General features: G+C 32.1%; 1 protein-coding gene across 4 annotated transcripts in view; it reads left to right on the top strand.

Moving 5' to 3' along the window:
• Ae2 (anion exchange protein Ae2) overlaps positions 1–23,883 on the top strand; it is a 204,196-nt gene that overhangs the window by 110,713 nt on the left and 69,600 nt on the right. For all 4 annotated transcript variants that reach the window (XM_088260176.1, XM_088260175.1, XM_088260174.1 and 1 more), the window contains exon 3: positions 18,386–18,627. In XM_088260176.1, the coding sequence (XP_088116302.1) occupies positions 18,386–18,627 (242 nt within the window). The remainder of the gene's footprint in view (positions 1–18,385; positions 18,628–23,883) is intronic.

Here is a 23,883-nt window from a genome sequence, read left to right as displayed (position 1 = left end):
ATTCATCGTCAATATACAATGATATGAATAAAAACATTTTGATATTATTTTTTGACATCTCATCAAAGATGAAGAAGAATATGGAAGTCTGGGCATTTACGGGGCTGACGACCATCATAGGCTGGTTTAAGTGACTCACTTTGATCACTTTAATCACTTTACACACGTGTAAAATTCACCAATTCTACCCATTATTGACAACCACACTAGTCAAATTCTTTAAAGTTCTGTATATATGAACTAATTTAGAAACCTTGTTCTTAAATCACTAGAACTTCACTAGAGACATCTATTGGTGAGAAATGTTGTTAAAACATTTTGAATAACTTAAAACAAACGAAAAATTATTGCGAAAAAACCAGGTAAAAATTTGATGGACACAGTTTGTGCCAGAAAAAAAGAAACAACCTTAAATTCCCGGTTTAGTTGAAAAAATATTAAAGCTCTTTGGAAAAACTTTATATATATATATATATATATATATATATATATATATATATATATATATATATATATATATATAAATATATATATATACATATTTAATGTAATTAAAATATTTCGCTGTCCGTTTCCGTGGAGTAGAAGTCATGTTTGCCTACCGCGCTGTAGGTCGCGAGTTCGATTCTCAAGTGGCTCAAAATAATATTAATTATTTTGAAATAATAATAATAAAATAATACCTTAAGCACATGGCTGATCGCTGTTTCTCTCATACATTTTACGATCAAGATAACGCTGCTCAATATTGTGCCGTGACCTTAGCACCATTGGATGAGGAAAAGGATAAGAATCTTTTATTAATATCCTCAATAAACAGTAATGCATTTGTCATTTATCTTGAAATTATTTGATAAATTGAATTAAAAGCATTATTTAGGTCAGTTTTATATTAAAATATTAATAATATAATTAGTGCATCTTATGTAATTTGTTTCACATAGTGTAATGTCAGCAAATCCCTGAAAATTATTTAAACTAGGTCAAGATTTTGCTAAAATTGAATAATTTTGTCTGTTTTCAAATAAAAAATCCAACGAATCAACAACAAAATCGGGAACTAAAATAAATGGAATTAATTTCTCTTTCTAAAATAATCATGAAAATATCGAATCACGGTCATATACTCGTATCTCACATTTAAGGTATTATAAACAATAATATCCGTATAACTAATTAAAAGACCAGACAATGAGGGTTTAAATGTTGAGTGAACATAATATTTTTGTGCAAATTTCATACTGTTGTATTTCTTGAGACGCTTTCTGTCTTTTACATTAAATCTCAGTGTTTTTTGTTATATTTTTACTTTCAGTTTAACTCCTATCACGTGTGCGGTGCTCCTCCGCACTTTTTTCTGTTTTTAATTTCATTCCCGATTAATATCATATTTTCAAATCGTTAAATATATAAGGGCTGGAATTCCTAACGGAAGTTACCGATTTAACGTCGTGGTGTAGACATCTTTAAATTTATTATAATTTCGGATTTTCATTCTAATGATTTTGACATTTTTAAACCGGATTTCGATCCGTTTTGTCAAAAAGAAGAAATTATCGAAAAAAATCATGAATGATATTTCATTTTATCCAAAAGTAAGATAATTCCAATTTGTGTGCATTTCGCAGTTAAAATGTTTATTTCCGTACGGAATCGTAGCCCTGGAGCTATAAAAACCCTATACACAATCAAATTTATGCGATGAATAGCGTGATTAGAGAATAACGATTTGTTACCTAATTCAACCCATGAATTTAAGCGCTTTTTATAGTTACATATACCTTGGCTGTATACAATCTATTGTTTGTGTTACCATACTTCTAAAATAATTCATAAAATTATTTTTAGACGGAATCAACTCTCGATATTGAAGCGCTAAAGAAATTAGAGGGAAAATGCTATAGATTTTATCTATTTTTAAATTTTCCTACGTACTTAAAGCTAGTTCACCAAACATGTGATATGTCTATTTTTACCCGGTGAATCAACATTCTTTTCCAACCTTTGAGTTCCAAGGCCACGTCGACAATCTACTTTCCCGGATACAATATTCCCGGCCGGGTGCCAATACTTTTTTCGGTCTTTGTGGAACTTTTCTGCTGGCCATAGGCGTCACAATGTCTGCAGCCGGACGCTGCCGTGAGATCGCTAAACGCACACCCATTCAGCTCTCGATCCTGATAGTTAGCCTTCATTTTGACGATATTGAAACAGTGCTAAATCACACATAGCATACATATGGTTCACTCATTCATGCATACGGCTCAGATGGTTCGATTGCATACTTTAACAACCATTTTTTCAAGAGAAGGAATTTGAGTAGTGTGGTTGTCAATAATGGGTAGAATTGGTGAATGTTACACGTGTGTAAAGTGATCACTTAAACCAGCCTATGACGGTCGTCAGCCCCGTAAATGCCCGGACTTCCATATTCTTCTTCATCTTTGATGAGATGTTAAAAAATAAGAGAAGGGTCAGTAAATACGGAAATCTTCTTCAAACCCATATCCCGTATCCATATAAAAGCAGTGTTATCTTGATCGTAAGCACATGAAGGAAAGGTGTTCAGCCTTGCGCCTCAGATACCAGTTGGGGGTAATATTGAATAAATATTAGAGTGAGAAATCACTAACACACATATTTAGACATCATTATAGGTGTACTCATTTAAATATAAAACATTTTTTAATGCCACATTAAAAAACAAAACATCTTAAAAGAATAAGAGAAATTTAGTGAGAGAGAGAGATGAGGGGAGAGAGAGAACATGTCAAAAGAAATACAAAAATATGAAATTTGTAAAAAAAACACAAATTTATTCAATATTCAATTTATACAATGTCATTGATTTTTGCTTCAACTGGTTATATTGATACCGTTGGTTCGTAATATACGGTGATCACTTAAAATTGAGATATACGTCCATAATTTAGTATTTTTACTGCTGATAAAAATATTGTTTTTTTTTGTGTAAATCAATGAACATTGTGTTCTCTCGCATCTCAGTGGGATGTAGCGTGACTGTGGATGGCGTTTTAGCAGAACAGGTGGAAAAGTTCAAATACCTGGGTGTGGACCTGTGTGGTCAAACGGATCTGCGATGCGAAGTCACGGGGCAAGTAAACAAGGTTGCAGCCATCTCAGGATGCCTGAAAAAATCCTGAGATGAAGATCGGCAGCAAAAACAAAATTTACAAAACTTGTGTTCGACCCATCATGACGTATGGGATTGAAAGTAGAGCGGACGCCGTTGCTCACAAAGTCAAACCACCGCACGCCTAAGATTCTCCGCAAACACCTATTCTCAAAGCTTAGTACACGGCTGCTCTGGGCCCTTGTAAGGTGCCATGTTTCACAGCCGTACTTTGTTTATAACTACTTTTATTGTTACACTTTTTCCAAGCGGTTTCGACAAGAACCTTGTCATCATCAGGGTTTATGTACTATTTCTCAAACATTGAAATACTCATAGTTGGGTTAAAGTTAGTTGCAAAGTTTTTTTTATTTTATAAAATGTGTCACAAAGTATCTGCAAAAAACATTTAAGAAATTAGCATGTCTTTATTGCGAGTGTTTTTGTCTGGAATATTTCTCTCGATAATTAAATTTAAAAGTGTAATAAAAGAAACCTTTTTTATATGTTTCTCTATTGACCTTTTTTTTAATCTTTCACCTGAGAATTTTGACTTTAGTCTGAAGAATTTTTGTTGTAAATCATATGGACATCGTAACTTCCAACGACCAAAAAAGCTCGTATTTTTATATTATGAGTTTATGTTGACCATATTTTGTTTTCTTCTCGGTCCACAATTTATCAGTTTACAGATGAATCTGTGAATCAGTAAACCAATTATTTGGTCAAAGGTTATCATCAAGACTTCATTGCTAACTTAGAATCATTGAATTTTCTTTGAAGTCATGCCTTGAACGATTTTTGTTTGCACAAATTGTAACCATTTTTTTTCTTCTTCAGAATTTGATTTTTATTATTATGTTATACATTTTTAAAATACGTATGGATATTAAATTCAATAATTTTGTCAAAACAGTAAGACTGTACATATTTTAACCTTGTCTCTTGAGCCATTGAATTGATTTTCATGAAATACGCATAATATATGCCTATTTCATGAAATTTCTTTCCTTAAGTAAAATATGAGTGATTTTACTTTCCTTTATTTCCTTGTCATCGTATAGTTCTATGTTCAATTGAAATTAAATAATCGTTTTACTCCACAATCAGTTGGTTAATTTCCGCATTGATCATTTCCATGAAATATTACAAATACGTTTAGTTTTGTGCAGACGTTTCTTTGTGGAAATGCATTTACTATAATATTATATTAAAACAATGATAAATGCGATGCTGATTTAAACATTATCGATAAAATAACGAAATGTGAAAAACGAGTATCATGTTTTCAAGGGTTACTCAAATATATGTACATAATTCAGGATTCGGTACTCGCATACAAATAGAAAGAGTCTCTGCTTAAAAAAAACTTTAATCATCCCACCATAGTTGACTTTTGTAAACTCGAGCATACGATTTTGATCAATATATATATCTAGTTAAAAATGTGTTTCGACACACCCAAGTGTTGTTAAAATAACTGGTCCAACTATAAGCTGCACAAAACTGAAAATCATGTTTTCAGGCGTTTCTCAGTTTGTAAAGATAACCCGGGATTCGGATCATGCATAACATCCAAAAAGGGTCTCTATTAGATTAAAACTTTCTCAATTCAACATAGATGGCTCTTGAGAACTCATATGTACAGCGTTGTGAGATTAATGATAAATATAGGAGTTCCACAAATTTGAGTAGTGTGGTGGTCAATCATGGGTATGTAAGCACTGTAAACGCCCATATTCTTCTTCATTTATGTTTAGATGTACAAAAATAATTAATATTTTACAAATTCACCAGCCGACCCTGACAAGACGACATTGGGCTCAGGCCAGATACTCCGAATAGGCGTGATGGAAACGGTACGCAAAGAAATTCGAATTTGGCATACAAGTTAGCTAGAAAACCTAGACTAAATCAACGCTTTGGAAGATTAACGCATTACTGAACACACTTTACATTTGAATATTTTTATTCTAAACACATTTGAGACAATGACCGATTCGTTTGCCGAAATTCTTGGCTCCACGCTGCTGAAATATTTATTTTGATTCCTCAGAGAGAATCGGTACGAACGAGAATTCTGTAACCTCGACCAACGCACTATTTTCCGACCCTCGTCTGTATTCAACGGTGCGTAACGCATCTTATTTATTGATAAGGTATTTACTTTGTGGTGATTATTAAAAATAAAAAAAACTTGAATAATACCACTTTGTAAGTTTTATTTCACTAGTCATGTGTAATGAAATAAAACTCACTAAGTAGTTTTTATTATACAAGCCAAAGGTATTTTATCAGAGCTGTAATGTTATCCTGCACTGATTTTCTGATCTTTAAATAAATCTAATTTCATAAGGTACAGATGAAGTAAGATAAAAAAACGTACCGTAAGAAAATGAGAAAAATTAATTAGTAATATCCTGAGGGTTGCAAATCCGTACTTTTATAAAAACCTGGTGAGTAAAAGGAATGTTTTATAGAAACCTATGTTTATATTTATCGAAACATATATCACATGAGTGGAGAAAGAATATTTCATTAAAAACTTCACATTGGGTAGCACACAGGTTTTATTTTTTTTTTTAAACTTTTTCTGCCGATATTTTTGTCAGGGTCTTTCCATACAGAGTTTTTCTGGCATGCTGAGATGACTACAATCTTCTTAACTTACCCCATCACTTTACAAGGTAGATCCATTTGACTATACAGATGATGCTTCCACGAAACATTTTGTGCAAAATTAACAGAAAATAAATATGGTATTTCTATTATTTTTTGACATCTCATCAAAAATGAAGAAGAATATGTAAGTCTGGGCATTTACGGGGTTCATAAGCTGGTTTAAGTGATCAATTTACACACGTGTAACATTCACAAATTCTACCCATTATTGTCAACCATACTACTCACATGTAATTTACTAATAAATGTCAAAAAATAATATTAAAATAACTCCTGTAATTGGAGAAAATCCAGATTTTGTGAAAAAGTATTTGGACATACTCAAAATGATGTAAATGGTATTTCTACCCTTTTTTTAAGTATATTGCTTCATAAAAAAATTTAGGTATCTTTACTGGACTTCAAAATCGAGCAGGGCTGAAAAGCTTTCAACGGGACCATATATCAACTGCATTATTGGTTACAAGTCGATTTAGAACTCGGACCACTGAATACCACAGAAAATAAGCACAGGTTTTATACAAGTATTACATATTGAAGAATATTACCATTTAAGTGATACCAATTGACTTAAAATGTAGCAGGCAAAATTTGCATCTATTCAGTTATATGTGTTACGGCTTTGCTAATACATTCATTGTAGTTGTTATAAATATATATATATATATATATATATATATATATATATATATATATATATATATATATATATATATATATATATATATATATATATATATATATATATATATATATATATATATATATATATATGTATATATATATATATATATATATACAATATATATATATATACAAACTTATTGCTATTCATTACGTACTTGTATTATTTACTTGAAAAGCTTGATAATAACTCGCTAAAAGAATAACGTAATTATAGTGCATATTTCGATACTAATACAATGAAAACATTTTTACAATATTAATTAATTAATTAATAACTCATTTATCCATTTGGCATGTAAAACAAAGCTCAAAGGCTTTCAAACTTATCAAGTACCTTACTCAATTTATATTGAAACACAAAGCTGGCGTTTAAATTAATGCTGTTATTCATATAATAAATATTTCGATAATTTTTTTTCTGATAAAACGACATTTTATTTAACAATGTTTTTGTGACGTCATCGTAAAGATGCTGACAGTTGAAAATTCATAAAAAATAATGTATAATTTTAATATAAATCATGTTTACTGGTGTAAATATTTTTTTTCAAGAAAAAAATTGTATTACAGCATTGAATTATTTATAAGTATGTACAACATTTTGCGTGTGTCTAAATACTTGTTCACAAAATCTGGAATTATCTCCAATTACAGGAGTTATTTTAAAAGAATATTTTTATTTTTATTTTATTGCTTAATAAAAGAGCTTCTTTCATCTCACCAATAGATGTCTCTAGTGAAGTTCTAGTGATTCAAGAACAAGGTTTCTAAATTGGTTCATATATATAAATATATATATATAGAACTTCCAAGAATTTGAGTAGTGTGGTTGTCAATAATGGGTAGAATTGGTGAATGTTACACGTGTGTAAAGTGATCACTTAAACTTCCCAAGCCCAAAACCCAGACTTCCATATTCTTCTTCATCTTTGATAAGATGTCAAAAATAATATAATTATGTATATTTTCTTTTATTTTAAAATTTACAACAAAAAAATGTCGGTTTGTGGTCCCGTGGTTAGAGTCGCGGACTCTTGAGTCTGAGTTTTTCGATTCGAATCCACTCTAGCACAATTAGCATACTTCTGATAATGAGCCGCTTAGGGTCACAAAAATACCATGAAATTTAAATATTTGTGTCAATAATCTTGATTCACATAACGATAAATCAACCAATGAATCGAAATCTTCTAGTATACAACTATGATACACAATTTACACACAACGAAGGTTTGATAGCCCCAAGAATTAACAGTAAATATGGCAGTCGAACACTGCAATATATCGTTCCGAACATTTTTCATTTTTCATTCTTATTTTTTTCGAGGGATGTTAGAGGTCAAAATAAAATATGAAACAAAGGCAATATAAAGGAATGGGTAAATGATCAAGAGTTAATTTAATGAAATTGTAAAATATTTAGATATTTAGATTCTTGATTTTTCTCTCTTTTTTTTGTGTACGTTAGGGTAAAATGGTTAAAACCAATGAAAAACGTATTCAAAAAGAACTCCACTGACAAGACACATAAAGTGGGTTGGTGGGTCTCTGCAATTTTTTTAATATGTTTAAAATTGTTATTTAAATAAATGTATACAATTTATTTTAATAAAAAAAATAATAAAAACTGCTCAAACATTAAAAAATGTTATGAACTTCCATATTCAATTTGTAAAACTCTTGGTGAAGCTCTTTTAAGATATTATTGATTTCATAGCATGTTGCGTGCCACATTTTAAACATGCAAAAACCAGTTTTTAGTCAATATTGTTGTTAAGTTCTTATAATACGCGACGTTTTCCCGTTCCGTGAATATTGGGGTAAGATATCAATGTAAAAATAGGGTTTCTTATAAATGAGCCCATTTTATTATCCTGTTACGAGCCGGTACGTAATATTTATAAGAGTTATTTTTCCGAAGCATTAAACTATTAATCTAATAAATATAACTGATCTTTATTAAATCAACAATCAAACGCCCTATGTACCATTAGGTTTCATTTGTAGTTAGAAGATAAAAAATAGATATTTTCGCAATAAACTGCACAATTTTTTTTTTAAATGAATGAGCGAGGAAAGAACGGTTAAACAAATTTATGAGGCGAACGTTAGCGGGAAAAGAAGCAGAGGAAGACCGAGAAAAACATGGCACGATCAGGTATGCCAAATACTTGAAAGTGGTCAGGTTAGGAGTCGCAACAATCGGCGGGTATGTATGAGGAGATGCATGAACGTGGAAGAGGCGAAGAATGTTTGCAAGGATAGAGTAGTGTGGCGCTCTATTCTCTTTGCCTACCCCTGTGGGGAAGCGGCGTGATGGTTAGTTTTTTATTTATTTTTTTAAATTTATATATCAGCTTACCTTAATTAGATTAACGTAAAAATGCTCTTAAAAATACACCGTTGGGTGAAAATTATATTTAGAAAAATATGAAGAATATTGATTTTTTGTCCGTTTTGCTGTGAGGTGAGATTGATCACGTTGGTTTAATTTAAGAATGAAGATAACACCGCGTGGGTGTGATGCATTACTCTCATTTGGGTATTGGGTGCGGAAAGGGTTAATTAAGATTTCCATTTTATTTCTACACTGTTCAAAAACACGATAAAGAAAATCTAAATAGGTCAACTAAGTTATTAAGCTCACATTTTATTATTGAGGAAGCTTTTTCATTTATTGCGGTGTTTAATTTTTTGAAAAGCTTAAAGACGAAATACAAACTTGAGGATTTCATATGAATATATAATGAAGTTGAAATAACGGGATTAATAAGAAAATAAGTAATTCACTTATTTGAGTTATTGCGTTAAGCTCAAATATTGGGGAAGAATATTCATTTACTGCCTTTCGTACTTTATTAAATTTTCCTGTAAGAAGAGATACAAACTTGAAGTTTTCAATCAAATATGTATTTTGTTACAATTTAAATCGGAAGATTTAAATTGTAACAAAATACACATTTGTTGTTTTAAGATTCAACTAAGACGTATAAAATTTTATAATTTTTTGTGGGATACCCTAAAAATTAAAAAGCTATTAACTTATTTCAGATTAGTATGAATTAGTTTTCAGCTTTATCGAAATTCTCTGTCAATTTCATAAAACACATATTTATAAAATTTCGGCCAACGTTAAAGACTTTTTTATACTATTTTTTCTTTACTTAGTACTCTAATACTTCTTTTCTACACGATATAGTTTTTTTAAGGGGTTAGACCAGTGATTCCCAAAGTGGTCTATATCGACCCCCAGGGGTCTATGACAACTTGCAAGGGGTCTATGTTTTAATTTGAATTTAATATATAAATGTATAAAACCTAACATGTGTGGTTTAAAGTGAGTAACACTACATATATCGGCTGTCAAAATACATTTGAAGTTAATGAATTTGATAAAAATCAATATCAGGTAAGGCAAGGGGTTTACGAGATAAAAGAGTTTGGGAACCTCTGGGTTAGACAATGAAGACTTGTGGTTTTGAAAAGTAACCTTTTATAAAACAGGCAAGTAAGTTGATAAAATGTCAACTGAATAAAATTTATAAGTAAAATTTAGTCCATTTTATCAACAAAAATATTCGTTTTTAGTTTTTGTATTATCCATTATTTTAAAAGGTATATCCAATCGGGTAGGTTTTAACTAAGAGTGGTGTTATCTTAAACACCCACGTAACGAGGCCTTAAGATGGTAGGTAAATTTCTCTTTTTCTTCTGTACGTATCATGTCAGGTCCCTCAGACGTCGACTATCACTTGAAAGTAATTGTTCTTGTCTTGGGCAAATTTAAATAATCTTGGGATGATGAACTTTGAGAGTCTACAATGGCAGCTTCGACTAAAAGAAAATGACAAAAAAACTATTGACAAAAAATTATAAAACAAAATTATTTTGGGAGTTTTGCCACACCATTTCGAAAAGGTGGCTTGATATGAATAAAATAACACAAACATGTTACTACTTCATACCTCACAGCAGTTTTTACGAAAGTATGAATGAAGGGTAGGAAAACAAAAACACATGCCACGGAATCGATATTTTCAAGGCAATGTCATCTAACAATACCGTTGATGCCTAATCCCTTCATATAATATCATAACAATATTATTACGACATATCAATGTCCTTCAGAATCATAATCAGTCAAAATACAAGTCATAATTCATGTCTGAAATATACATAATTTTTATTTATTGATTTGGCGTTTAATTTGTAGAACTTAATTTTAATTTATATGTTAATTTTAAATCAAAACACAGATTTTTTAGTCTACTAAGTTGTATTTTATAGACAAAAACACATTAAAAAAATTAATATTGGGACAATTGTTTCGCCTTGTTAGGGCATTATAAAACGAATGTCATCATTCGTTTGACAATGCCCTAACAAGGAGAAACAATATTATTTTTTTATGTGTTTTTGTTAATAAAATACAACTTAGTAGACTCAGATATCTGTGTTTTATTTAAAATTGTTTATGTATCAATATATCTTTAAAATAAGCTTAATTACTAACTAACCACAACGCCGCTTCCCCCTAGGGGTAGGCAGAGAGGATATAACGCCACATCACTCTGCATTTGCAAACATTCTTATCTTTTTCCACGTTCAAGCATCTCCTCATATATACCCGTCGATTATTTCGACTGCTAACCTAACCGTTTTCAAGTATTTGACATACCTGATCGTGCAACGTTTTTCTCAGTCTTCCTCTGCTCCTTTTTTCAACTGCATTCGCCTCATTTATTCTGATACCCTTCTTTTCTCACTCATTTATTCCACATTTCCAAACCATCTCAGCACACCTTTCTTAATTTATCGATAATGCTTATCTTAGCTTTGCATTTCTTCCTGACTTCACCATTCGAACATCTATCATACATAGTTTAGTCGCACATTCGTCTGAGAGATCGCATTTCAATTGCATTTATTCTACTTTCATCCTTCTTATACTCCGTGATTCACTTTCGTATATTAGGGTTGGAACCAGGTCTCCTTTGTGTACTATCAGCTTAGCTTTCGCTAATATATTATTTGCTATTTCAGTGTACGATTCACTGTCTTCCCAACATTATTTTTTAACCTTTCCATCCATGTGAAACATACTTCTCAAACCATCTGCATGTTAGAGTTGGAACCAAGACTTCGTTGTGTACAGACAGTTTTTTCAATTACGTTAAGTTATATTTAAGACACAGCTTTTGGGGATAGCTGTGCCTAAAATATAGCTTTAACGTAATTAATTTCATAAATTGGATCACACCTGAAATATCTGACTTCAAAAACAAGTTTTCATGACATTTAAAATTTATGTGTTTGGATAATTATATAATAAATTGAGCTTGAATATGATGTTGAAAAATGTAGTTTTACTATGTGTAATATTTTTTGACATCTCATCAAATATGAAGAAGAATATGGAGTATGGGTATTTACGGGGACTGACGACAGTCATCTGGTTTAAGTGATCACTTTACACACGTGTAACATTCACCAATTCTACCCATTATTGACAACCACACTACTCAAATTCTTGGAAGTTCTATATATATATGTAATAAAATAACTAGGTACCTACCTATACATTTTATTAAGTACTTACAAATAGTACCTACATAAAACAGTTCTACCACCAGATGTTGCATGCGTCGCACAGAATTAAACAAAAGAGATCCGATAGAAAAAATATAATATTATTAACTGTCAGAATCAGATAGATTTAAAAATTATTGTAAAGATTAATTGAGAATAAACTTTTATCGTCGTTTCTTTAATTACAAAGCAACACATTGTTTATTTTATTATTATACACCCACTTAACATATTATTTACACCCAATTTACAGAAGAAAAATATTACCACGTTATATATATATGAACAAATTTTGAGACATTGTTCATGAATCACTAGAACTTCACTAGATACATCTATTGGTGAGATGAAAACAAGTTTTTATTGAGCAGAAACTCTTTGATTAGTATGTATTTTTATATATATTATGGTGCACATTTTGATAAAATTAAAATACAAATATGCAATCCAGTTTTTCCCAAAAATAAAACACAAATCAAGGAAAATGGATCATCAATCAAACAAACAAAAAACTCCGATTTTAAAACGCTTCCATTTCATTTCTCTGCAAACATCGCATTTCGTAGGGTAGAAATGTGTAAGCACGTTTTATCACAAATACGACCATTTCCTGTGAGCACAGTACACACTACAATGATGTAACTAAAGTCTTTTGAATCGTAGTTGGGTTCAAACACAGCATATATTAGAAATAATTAAATATATTAAACAATATTTATAAATATATCTTTATATATATATATATATATATATATATATATATATATATATATATATATATATATATATATATATATATATATATATATATATATATATATATATATGCATGTGTAGATACTTCATAAATACTTTAATTTTGCTAAGTGTACTTGTGTACCTTTCGAGACTCGAAACATTATAGACCATTCAAATAGGCTTGATAATTTTTTGCACTTAAGTTGATAAAGGATGTTTTTCTTTTCATATTTATGCTTATTATTTCGAGCATTTCATTATTATTTTTTAAGTGTTTTTGATTAAAAGATATAAGAAAATATATTTGATATGAGGAATTAAAAAAAATCTTAAAATATAATATGATGATATCACGCACATACGTCATTGGTACATATGTATATTCGTATTCAACCGGGGCAAAACCATGTATGAGACATTCTCAAGGTATTATAACAGGACAGGTCATAAGCTCAATAAATACTTGGACTTCCATATTCATCTATGTTGACATGTGAAAATACAAATACTTTTATTTTATTTAAAATTTGTATAAATATTTTTCGAAGAATTTGTAAGTACCCTTAAAAATGTGTTTATATATGGCAAAAAGGGTGATAAATGTGTTTGAAGGTAGGCTGGTTGAGTGTAATAGTATATCAAATATTCTTCTTTCTATAATGAAGACAGCACAAAAAACTCATACAAACAAGAAAGCACAATATAATCGTACTCAAAGGCTCGCAAATAAATCTGTGACTAGGATATCTTTAGTACGCAGCGCATGAAGTGAGGTTGTTATTCATACATTATTGGCAAAGCAGTACCTCGTATTACACAAATGTTACTATTCAAAACATTTTGGTTTTAAATTCAATTTACAGTGGAACCTCTCATAACGAGTTTTACTCGCTCTAGTATCTTACTCGTTAAGCGAAACAATTTTTCCCATAGAAATCAATGTAAAATACAATAATGCGTTTCAGGCCGAAAGAAAACTCAATTTCATGTATATTTTTTTAACGTTTATTCAAATTAAAGCTGTTACAAATTATCGAATAGTGGAATAGACACTTCCGTATTAAGATGATGCTTTTTAATGTACTATGCAATAGTTTCCCATGCTTTCAGCATTTCTCTTATTGTGCCAGAAGATTGTTGCTCTACTACTGCCTCCTCCTCTATTAACAAACTTTTCTCCATATTGTCCAAAAAATTTTCCAAGCAGAAGTGAGGGTCCTTTTGGTAACTCCTTCCCAAGCCGCGAATGTCCCGGTTCACAAGTGAATATCGTGAAAAAGGGACTTGCCCTTCCTCTGTTACTCGTTATGTGAAACATCGCTCGTTAAGGAAGCAATATTTTCACTTTTTTTGGCTCTTTATGCGAATTACTCGTTATGAAAGGTGCTCGTTATAAGAGGTTCCACTGTATATCTACTTCTCCTTGTTTACTGTTGGAGTCAGCTCCCCTCGTCCTCAGTCGTAGGTTGTTCTAGCGTGGATAATGCAACCTAGACCATGCCTTTGTATCACGTTATCTTTCTGTAGTAGCCATGATTTTTTTAATCTTCCTCTAGATGTCTTTCGAGGCAGATCCATGGCGATTGCCTAGTTCACAACTTGATCAGGTTATCTGCATTCTATGTATGTGCCCATACTATCTGAATTGCCTTTCCTCTACCGTACTATTGTAGTCTGTTACACCCAGGCTTCTGCAAACTATTTATTTTGTCTCTAAGGGACAGTCCAGCTGATTATCTAAGCATTCGCATTTCAGAAATATCTAGTTGCCCAAAATAGGTGCTTTATATCAGTGTTAAATTCAATTTATGTTTGAGTAGAGCAAGTTTTTAATTAGTAAAGACGTGAATCTCAATTTTTTAAAACCCTTATTTTGAACATATGGAAGTCTGGGTACTTACTGGTTTTTCTCCTTGATCTATGTTTAGGTATTAATCCACTAAATATTATAAGATTCAAGTTATATCTCTAAATAGAGTACACCAGTGATAAATATTACATTATTTTCCCGCAGAGATATCGCAATTCTCAATCACTTCAGTGATATGTGTTAAAATCAATTATTTGAATTCATTTGCAACATTCTTGGTAATACTAACATTAAAATTAAGTTTTTTTTCTTGAGATACGAGGCATTGTACCGATAAAATAGATATACGAGGATATATGTACGTATAACATACATACGAGTACATACGTTGTTGGGTAATACATGGTACATGCTCTAGACATTCAGGATTCCATTTCCTCTTTCAAAGACATTTTGTTAACCAATATGTTGTGTGAACGTGTTTCTAGATCCGCTATTGCAGTTGGAAAAGGAATGTAGCATAATGTAATACACGAAAATGAGATTTATCATATGAGTTTATGACACATTCATATTGTTATTCAAAGAAACAGTTTTTCATTTTCAATATTTTTACTAACTAGTACTCGAGCACACGTTACTGTGACTTACTTAATCTAGTTAAATAGAAAGTAAATAAAATAGAAAGCTCACATTTTTATACGTTTAATTTCACAATGCTTGCAATATCTAATTGCCTTATAAAAAAGAAAACCCTTATCCGCACCCCAATGGTGCATAGGGCACTGCGTAATATAAACGCAGTGTTATCTTGATCGTTTACACATGAAGGAAAGGTGATCAGCCCTCCGCTTCAGGTACCAGTCCAGGGTAATATCGAATAAATAGTAGAGTGAAAAAAAATCACTTTTATTTATTTTACCCCCCCTGGGAATCGAATCCGGGATCTCCAGAACGGTAGCCGAGCGTGCTAACCATTACACTACGGAAGCGAATTGCCTAAGCGGCTCATTTTTAGAAATAAGTATCAAATTGTGGTAGAGTATGTTCGAACCAAGATATTCTGACTTAAGAGTCCGCAACACCAACAACGGGACCACAACCCAACTTCCAACAGTTATTCCACATTCGCCTTTGAATTTGCCTTAATCTCGGGAATCGTCTCAAATCTTTTTATTTTCAAATGTCTTTTGAGTTGGAGGAACAAGATGAAGTAAAAAAGAGCGAGATCAGGATATAAGGGTGGGTGAGGAAGAACAATGATCGAGTTTTTAGCTAAAAACTCACCAGTTCTAAAACCTGAATGGGCTTCACGTTGTTATTTCATCGGTTTCAGTGTATGCGTCGGGAAGATGAATACTTTGAAGGGGACCCAGGCAAACAACTTCAAAATAAAATATATTTTCATATTATTTTTTGACATCTCATCAAAGATGAAGAAGAATATGGAAGTCTGGGCATTTAGGGTGCTGACGACCGTCATAGGCTGGTTTAAATGATCACTTTTCACACGTGTAACATTCACCAAATCTACCCATTAATGACAACCACACTACTCAAATTTTTGGAAGTTCTATATATATGAACCAATTTTGAACGTGTGCAAAGTGATCACTTAAACCAGCCTATGACGGTCGTCAGCCCCATAAAAGCCCAGACTTTCATATTCTTCTTCATCTTTGATGAGATGTCAAAAATTATTATGATAATAACTGCTGTAATTGGAGATAATCCAGATTTTGTGAACAAGTATTTGGACACACTCACAATGTTGTAAAGTACATTTTTATTACGTCAGTCCGTGAGCACTTTTTGTATATATTTTTTTATTTAAAAATAATTTTCACAGGCAGATAGTGTGTTAAGTGGAAAGCGTTCTCTACCGTTAACAAGTAATTTAACACTGGAAAACAGAAATATAAATGGACGTTTGCAAAATAGAACTTCCATTAGCTTCGTTTCGTATTCGTAGAAAACGTAACGGCGAAATACGAATGGATTGTTCATTATTTTCCGTGAATATCATTTTCATTTATGATGCTTTATGAAGAAGGGGATGTTTTTATTTTTGTTATTCATATAAACCAACTGGAAAGGGGTAGAATAACTCACCAGAAAACAAAGATATGAAATACAGTAAGTGCACATTAAATATTAAATGCATATTATTTTGTTTTAGCCACTTATTTATTTTTTTATTATTTTTGCATCATACACAAAATAACAAATTATGAATTACAATTATATGCCCTTACTGAGTTTTTGATAAAACTAATGTGATACATATTCGAATGGTGAAAAATAAGGATAGTCGATAAAATCGATATTATCGATATTATTGATAAAATTAAGAAAGGTTTGTTGATACGGTTTGGACATGCAGAACAAATGAGTGAGAAAATAACTGTAAAACAAATTTATGAGATTAATATAGTTAGAAAAAGAAGCAGAGGAAGACCGAGGAAAGCTTCACCCGAGGTACAATCAGGTATTTCATATTCTTGCAAGCGGCTGAGCCAGGAGTAAATAATCGGCGGGTATGTATGAGGAGATGCATGAACGTGGAACAGGTGAATAATGTTCGCAAAGACAGGGTGGTATGGCGTTCTATTATCTCTGCCTACCCTGTGGAAAGCGGTGTGATGGTTAGCTAGTTAGTTAGTTTGTTTAATTTTTATTGGATAGTTATGTACATGAAAATATTTTATTTATTGTTTCGGCATTAACTTTGTGGTAAGACATGTTACAATAATTAAAGAAAACACTTCGTTTTTTACCACTTGAGTTTAATTATTAATTTAATTAATAATTAAACTCAATATTTTAGTTTAATTTAGACCTGAATGATGGAAGTTTAGCTTCTGAAACATGTAGTCTATAATTAAACTCAAGTGGTAAAAAACGAAGTGTTTTCTTTAATTATTGTTACATGAAAATATGCTATCAAGTACTACATGGCCCAAAAACGCGATCTATTTCAGATGTAATCCTTTTCAATTATCCTTTAATGAAAAGATTTTTTACATTTCGTTTTATTTTATTGACTTTATGAAATGATAATACGGTGATTTTATATTCTGGTTAAATCTAAAAAAATGCTATGATTCCCTCCTAAATGGACAACCCATCAAAAATTATTAAAATATCACACCAATGCTTCGATATTTTACAGACGATGAATACTTGAACGGTTAAAATTATAAATGAAATTTACATACCGGAATTGCTACTATGATTAAGGGAACAAAATCAAATTTAAAAGCAATTAATGAAAACCAATTACTTTTCCACAAAAAAAAACATAAAAACGTAATATATAATAGAGGGTTGAATTAGTTCTCGCCGTTTATAAAAATTTAATATTTCTCTGTGATTTAAATAGATTCCTTTCGTTTTTTTGTTTTCCTGTCCCCCGCTGCCTCGAACACCCACGTGGCACTTTCAACCGCCTCAAACCGCCTCAAAATTAAGGCTATATGGGCCTTGTTCATCCGCAGGGAAACTGGGGCCCCTATGCTCTGAAGGAGAGAGATATGGAAAGGCGACTTTGCATGTGTGATTCACTCTTGCAACGGCATCACAGAAAAGGTTTTTTGCATCGCGTCATCTTCGCTAGAAGTGGCACAGGAAGAAGAGAAGAAGAAGTGGTATGGCATTCAATTCTCTCTGCCCACCCCTGCGGGGAAGATTGATTAACCTGCCTGTAGAACTTTGCCTGTAATAATAGTGATTTTTTATTGTTTCAGTACATCGCAACCGAAGCTACCCGCACGCACACGTGCCGCTAAAGATCCACAGTGCCCGGCGTTACTCGGGAGCAGCCATGCCAACCATTATCCTGCCCTTGGAGACCCCACCCCAACAGGAGGCGGAGGGGGCCGGGGAGAAGGAGGATGATTCTACCCTCGAAACGCCTCTGCTGATCATCCCCGAAAAGTTTCTCGGGGTGGACGAAGATCCTCACGTCCTCTCATCTGAATCCGACCAGGTAAATGCTAACTTCTTTTACTTCTTCTGTGTCTTCTTCTACTTTATCTTCTTCTACTGAAACCTTTTTAATTACCCTATCTTTTTTCTACTTCTTCTTTTTTATCTTCTTCTTATTCACTACCTTCTTCATCGTTATCTTTTCATTCCTCCTTGTCTTCTTCTACTTCTGTATCATCTTCTTCTTCCCCATCAATTTCTCCATCTTTTTTTAAATACCTCTTCTCTTCCCCTTCCTCGTATTCTCCAGCAATTGATTCACTTTTTCCTGTATTCCTTAAGTGAAGGTTTAAATGGACCTTGTCAAATACCTCAGTTGGTCTGTTCATCTTGTGAAATTTTTACTTCTTCTCAACCGTCTCTGTTACTTCCACCCCCAAAATATTATTGATTACACCTGTAAACACAAAAAAAAATATTCACGTGTAATTAAAATATTCACTCTATCAAAATATTATTTCGAATACAGTTTGTAATAGAAGCAGAAGAAGACCAAGTAAAACCACGCATGATTGAGTATTTCAATTATTTGAAAGTGGTTAGGTTATTGGGAAACATGACACAAACTTATAATTTATGAAATCCTTGAAATGCTGATAGTGGTCATGATTTACCTACATAAATATACCTTTCAGTATCTCAATAACACTACTTAGAATACCTTCCTGCCACCCACACCTAGCCATTTTTACGGAAACATAAAACAAACATTTTATAAACACAATTTAAAAAATACTGTAGGGCCTCATGTTAGTCAAGAATATCATATAACTATCGCGGATCAAATTCCCTTACTACGTCATATGTTCTCCGACAATTCCCTTAAGGGAAATTCCATCCCCTATGAAAAATATTATCTTGTGTCTGAACATCGGTTCCTAAGTGCCGAGATCCTATCCGGGTACGCCTAGAAACTTGAAGAGCTTTATAGTAGCTATTCATACTTGTAAAAGGTGACTTTGAATTTGAAGTTGATTTAAAATATATTTTTCTATTTTTTAAGCTTTGTAGTGACATTTCTTTATGAAACTGCATTTTATCTAAAAATAGCAACTACGCTTCTTTTTTAAACAAAGTACATACCTTAGAACGGGGTTATTTGAACTTTGATGTGTTACTTGAGCCCAGTACAAAAAAAATTAAATCTGTATTTGGTCTCCAATAATAAACGTATAAGTGTCACCTTTCAGGGAAACAATGACCCACGTCGATACGTTCATTACAGTAGACCAAATAAAGATATTTTTTTTATATTTAAATAGTTTTATTTGTATTGGGCTCAAGTAACACATCAATGTTCAAGTAGTCCCGTTCTACGGTTTGTAAAATCATTCATCATTAATATTATAATACTCTACTTAAATTCTCTCAATATCGATTCATTTTGTCAGAAAAAAAAAATAAAATCATCTTTTTTGAGCCCTGATTTCTTTTGCTTATAATAAAACAGAATTTGGTCTAGCCTTCCACCAGTATAATGATGTTGGTGACGGCAAAACCCGGTCATTGGTCAAATAAAATATACAAGAAAAAACTATATAGTTGTTTTTTTATTATGTTACCTGTATTATTTATTGATTTGGCATGGAACAACATGTTGACTTACACATAATGAAATACTTTATACGACTATTATTTTGATAAATCCTATTTTTGTTCATAAGCTTTGCACCCCAACTCGTTATTCTCTTTTCATATCATTTGTATGTATTCAATTTTTGACATACAAAAATATGTCAACAGTTACAAATGAACCAATTGTTCTGTGTGCTTGAAAAATAAGATGAACATTTTCTTATTTTTGATTATGATTATGATTTGGTATCAACATTGCGGAATAACATCATTATTTTAATAAAAAAAATAAGACCACTTTCAAGTTTATTGAAGTAAACACAATTAGTTGTCAGAAAATGTTCTCTAACCGGTCATGTTTACATGAATAATCAAGTCTTATAGAAGTATTTTATATTTCATACAAAACGTTTTCAACCAGTTGGTTCGAAACCAAAAAATGGATTTAGACTATTGAAAACCATGTTTATTCAAATTTATGAGGCGAATGTTATTGGGAAAAGAATCAGAAGATGACCGAGAAAAACATGGTATGACAAATACTTAAAATTGGTCAGGTTAGGAGTCGTTACAATCGGCGGGTATGTATGAGGAGATGAACGTGGAAGAGGCGAAGAATGTTTGCAAGGACAGAGTGGTGTGGCGCTCTATTCTCTCTGCCTACCCCTGCGGGAAAGCGGCGTGATGGTTAGTTAGTTAGTTAGTTGTAGTTCGAAAACCATTGTTGGTGGATAAAACCATTTAACCCAATATATGCAACACAAGAATATCACCCTTATTTCACACTTAAAAATCAAAATACCCTCGGTACACTATTTGGTGGAAAGGGGGTAGAACGAGAAATAAACTGAAAATAATTAACAATTATTAGTTGCGTGGTCGGGTTTATCTGCTTGAAACGATTGAAATGGATTTCTACCCGTTGGTTTCAATTTCAAGTTTTTTTTGTATTACTGGGTTGATATAAGAGTAATTGGTTCAATATTACTTTAATTCAAATCAATCTCTCGGTAGACTTATAAATTGTTTTCGTCTAGACTAAATATACATTTATACATCAAATGATAAACATATATTAAAGCTTTGCCATTCTGCCCATTTTTGAACGTCCATATTACATTATTTTATTTAAACTTGTATTAATGGAATAATCTTGGATTCTTTTCATTTGTGGGTAGTAAGTCAATAGATTTATAAGTACCGCTGACAGTGTCACTGTCACTATCAGTTAATATTTTTTTAAACTTACTTCAATTTAACATTGTTTAAATTTAAAACATTTTGAGTGTGTCCAAATACTTGTTCACAAATCTGGATTATCTCCAATTACAGGAGTTATTTTCATATTATTTTTGACATCTCATCAAATATGAAGAAACATATGGTATAAATCTGGGCATTTACGGGGCTGACACACGTGTAACATTCAACAATTCTACCCATTATTGACAATTACACTACTCAAATTCTTGGAAGTTCTATATATATGAACCAATTTTGAAACATTATTCTTGAATCACTAGAACTTCACAAGAGACATCTATTGTTGAGGTGAAGAGAATCTTTTTTACTAAGCAGAAACTCTTTTGTAAGTATGTGAGGTCCGAATCCTGGATTATAATCACACACAGTTGAGAAACGCCAGAAAATATCATTTTCATTTTTATTATTTTAGCTTATAATTTGACCAGATAATTTATTTACAACATTTTGAGTGCGTAAATACTTGTTAGCAAAATCTGGATTTTCTCCAATTACAGGAGTTATTTTCATAAGATTTTTTATATTATTTTTTGAAAAATAATATGTAAATAACTCCTGTAACAAGTATTTGGACACACTCAAGATGTTGTATTATTAATTAGTTTAACTGAAATAGCAAAGAAGATTGAAATTTGAATTGCCATTTGTTTCGAAATCGATCACCACCATGTCAGCATACGATTTGCGTAATTGCCTCATGTCCCAAAGGATTATATAGAGATTAAGATGAATTCAAAGCGTGCCACAAGGCAAGCGCAAATATGGTCCCTACTGCAATTAAACGATAAGCCAGAGCTAACGTATAGTGTTTGATGTGCTTTATGCAATCAAAGTCGCTTCTACTAGTCACCATCGTTTCTGAACATCGCTTTGATGACGACTCATCCAAACGTAGACTGACAACCTCGTTTACGTGGTTTCCTTTGCAGCGTACATTGACACCCCTTTATGCGGTCCAATTAAAATTTTAACTAACTAACATGCCATCACGCCGCTTCCTCGCAGGGGTAGGCAGACACAATAGACCGCCATACCAATCTGTCTTTGCAAATATCATTAGCGACTTCCATATCCATCTTCCTCACACTGAAAGTCCTGAAGAGGAGAAGGTGGACATGGTTGGGACATGTTCTTAGAATGCCACCTGAGAGCATCAACCCCTCATGTCTCTTTTTCCGACCCCGAGAATTCTGGCACCCCGGAAGGCCGCTGACGACCATTCACATCTCATCAACGATGACCTGGGAGGAAGCCAAGAAGATGGCGCGTGACAGAGTAACTTGGAGACGTCTCGTGTTGGCCATATGCAGGGAGTAAAAATGGAAAGAAGACATCTATCTCTTTATACTCGCAGATTTTTGTTATTATTGACTCCTGACCTGATCACTTTAAAGTAATTGACATACCTGATCATGCCAGATTTTTATCGTTATTTTTCTGACCCTTTTTTCCAACTATATTCGCTTGGTAAATTTGTTTCACCATTCTTCAATAACTCACTCACTCCACGTATCGAAACCTTACTCCTGACTTGACCACGCTCAAGTATTTGAAACTCTTGATCATGTCATGTTTTCCTTAGTCTTCTTTTACTTCAAAATTTAATCGCATATAAAACAGCAAATTTGATAATAAGATAAACAGGTGGAACAAATAAGTTACAAAATTGTTTTTTTTTTTTAATTTTAATTAACAACAGTAGTTGCATAAACTGACTAAATAAGTAACCATCACTTAAAAAAGGGATGAACGATACGTGTTTCATATCGAGGTGAGACACCTTTGAAAAAATACTCAGTTCACCTTTGAAATAATAAACAGTTTAAAAACGTTACCAACACGGAATTGAGAATGTTTTGTTTGCTTGATTTCTTTTTTATCTCAAAGTATTTTGACAACATTTTGAGTGTGTCCAAATACTTGTTCACAAATCAGGATTATCTCCAGTTATAGGAGTTTTATTCATATTATTTTTTGACATCTCATCAAAGATGAAGAAGAAGTCTAGGCAGTCTGGGAATACTGAAGTATGCCCAGACTTCCATATTCTTCCGCATCTTTGATGAGACGTAAAAAAATAATTCGAATATATATTACTCCTATAGTTGGAGATAATCCAAATTTGTGAACAAGTACTTGGACACACTCAAAATGTTGTTATAAATAAACTGGGCAAATTATAAGCTAAAATAATAAAAATGAAAATGATATTTTCTGGCGTTTCTCATGTATTTGATTATAATCCAGGACTCGGATTTCACATACTAATATAAGAGTTTCTGCTTAATAAAAAGCTTCTTTTCATCCCACCAATAGATGTCTCTAGTGAAGTTCTAGTGATTCAAGAAAAATGTTTCTAAATTGGTTCATATACATATAGAACTTCCAAGAATTTGAGTAGTGTGGTTGTCAATGACGA

This window comes from Brachycentrus maculatus, unplaced genomic scaffold, assembly GCF_059751285.1.
Source record: "Brachycentrus maculatus isolate JH-2025_06_01 unplaced genomic scaffold, ASM5975128v1 h1tg000126l, whole genome shotgun sequence".
NCBI classification, from domain to species: Eukaryota; Metazoa; Arthropoda; class Insecta; order Trichoptera; family Brachycentridae; genus Brachycentrus; species Brachycentrus maculatus.
This window is presented reverse-complemented; position numbering and strand designations above follow the sequence as displayed.